At 52.0% G+C, this 1,551-nt stretch overlaps 1 protein-coding gene across 1 annotated transcript; it reads left to right on the top strand.

The window, feature by feature from the left end:
• Positions 1-230: 230 nt before the first annotated feature.
• On the top strand, positions 231-530 carry Pmar_PMAR014821 (hypothetical protein; the record flags this gene model as incomplete). The annotated part of the gene is made up of 1 exon (XM_002779429.1): positions 231-530. One exon carries the CDS (start codon positions 231-233, stop codon positions 528-530), a length of 300 nt encoding a protein of 99 aa, XP_002779475.1.
• Between the last annotated feature and the right edge of the window lie 1,021 nt (positions 531-1,551).

The raw sequence follows: 1,551 nt of genomic DNA, 5'->3' as shown, positions 1-1,551 counted from the left end.
GCTCGGGCGATAATGGTTTCGTTCTCGACACTATGGGGGCTTGGACAGCGTAGTTCGGTAGATATGTCGCAGGCGTATGTCTGGTCGACGAACATACAGCGAGCAACTGCAGCAACATCCTGACATTTCTGTCGTATCAGTGCGAGATGGGCCGCATCGCCCCGTACTCCCCGGCACGTCACGTCACGTCACGTGACGCACATGCGGTCGTGGCCGATCGTCAGTTCCGCATGTCAGTCCCTGGCATCTCAGCTACAGGAGTTCCTGTCCGGCGGTGCTATACTCTTGAACACACGGCCCCCTTCTTCTCAAGACTTCTGGCAGAGATAGCTAACCAAGGCATGTGGAGGCCATACCTTAAGCGGCTGAAGGCTGCTGATTCCTGGAGGAACTACAAGTCGGCAGATAAAGTAATGGCCTATGAGGGACATATGATTCAACCGACCAACCTTTCACAAAATGCCGTTCCTTCCAAGATCGGTGCCATCGAGAAACCTTTGAAGCCAGGTCATGAGGACGCGGACGATTGAGTGATTATGGGTGATTGATGATCTAAGAAGGACCGGCGTCAATAGCCGCGCCACCAAACATCATTGCATTATAAAGCTTCCAGGAGCCATGACAACAGCCCTGATCGCAAGAGGATCGATGCTCATTGGGGCTGTGCTCGCTTCAATGTTCAACCAAACCTGCCAGGTCTGACCGTGTACGCATCGAACGGGACGTACGCAGTGCCTTTCGGCACTCACCCATACACGAATCGAAAGAGCCCTAGCTTATGGGTGAGAACCTACACAGGATCGGCCCGCCGATGCTAAGGGGCTACAAATATGTATTGACGGCGAGGGCTATTTCACCATCCGAGCCAATGCCTTGGACCGGGTACTGGGACTTTAATTGCTGCCAGCAATTTGCTGGACGAAATTTTGGGGTTTATAACATCATATCCAAAAATACGGGCGTCGAGCACACCCCGTCTACTTGGCTACCAGTGGTGCTTATCAAACTTGTCAGTCAGTGCCCCGGAGGACAAAAAGCGTTGCCCAGCCGAAGGCGTGAACACCCTCGTAGAGTCGAACAACACCGACGGAAGGATTGATATAGCTATTCTCGAGACGGTAGCGGGCCGGTTAGAATGCCATGCTAACCGGCCCGTTACCGAAAGAGCCATTGGCTCTGCCATATATGTAAGGCCCTACCGCCTTGCCTCAGAAACCTCTACGCCACGGGCGCCGCCGCAGACCGACTGCCCACCCGATATCCGTATGCTTCTAGAACCCCGCTAGCCTAGGTACTTCCCGCACATATTCAGAGACTCTTTGGCAGTCAAAGTTGTAGTCTTATTGACTTGGACGAATGACCACCGAACATGTAACTTACATGATGTAAATGAGCGATCCAGTATATAGTTGGGGCCTTGTAGTAATAGCTGTTGAATCGTGAATGATAACCGTCCACAACCATGACAGAAGAATTTGCGAAGCACAGATTCACAGCACTGGGACCGATGAAGAGCTACGATTACATAGTATATAATCGCAGCATCCGTGT

The sequence above is a fragment of the Perkinsus marinus genome (genome assembly GCF_000006405.1).
Source record: "Perkinsus marinus ATCC 50983 genomic scaffold scf_1104296947396, whole genome shotgun sequence".
In the NCBI taxonomy this organism is placed as follows: domain Eukaryota; phylum Perkinsozoa; order Perkinsida; family Perkinsidae; genus Perkinsus; species Perkinsus marinus.
The sequence above is the reverse complement of the archived record's forward strand: the minus strand, read 5'-3'. Positions and strand labels throughout refer to the sequence as shown.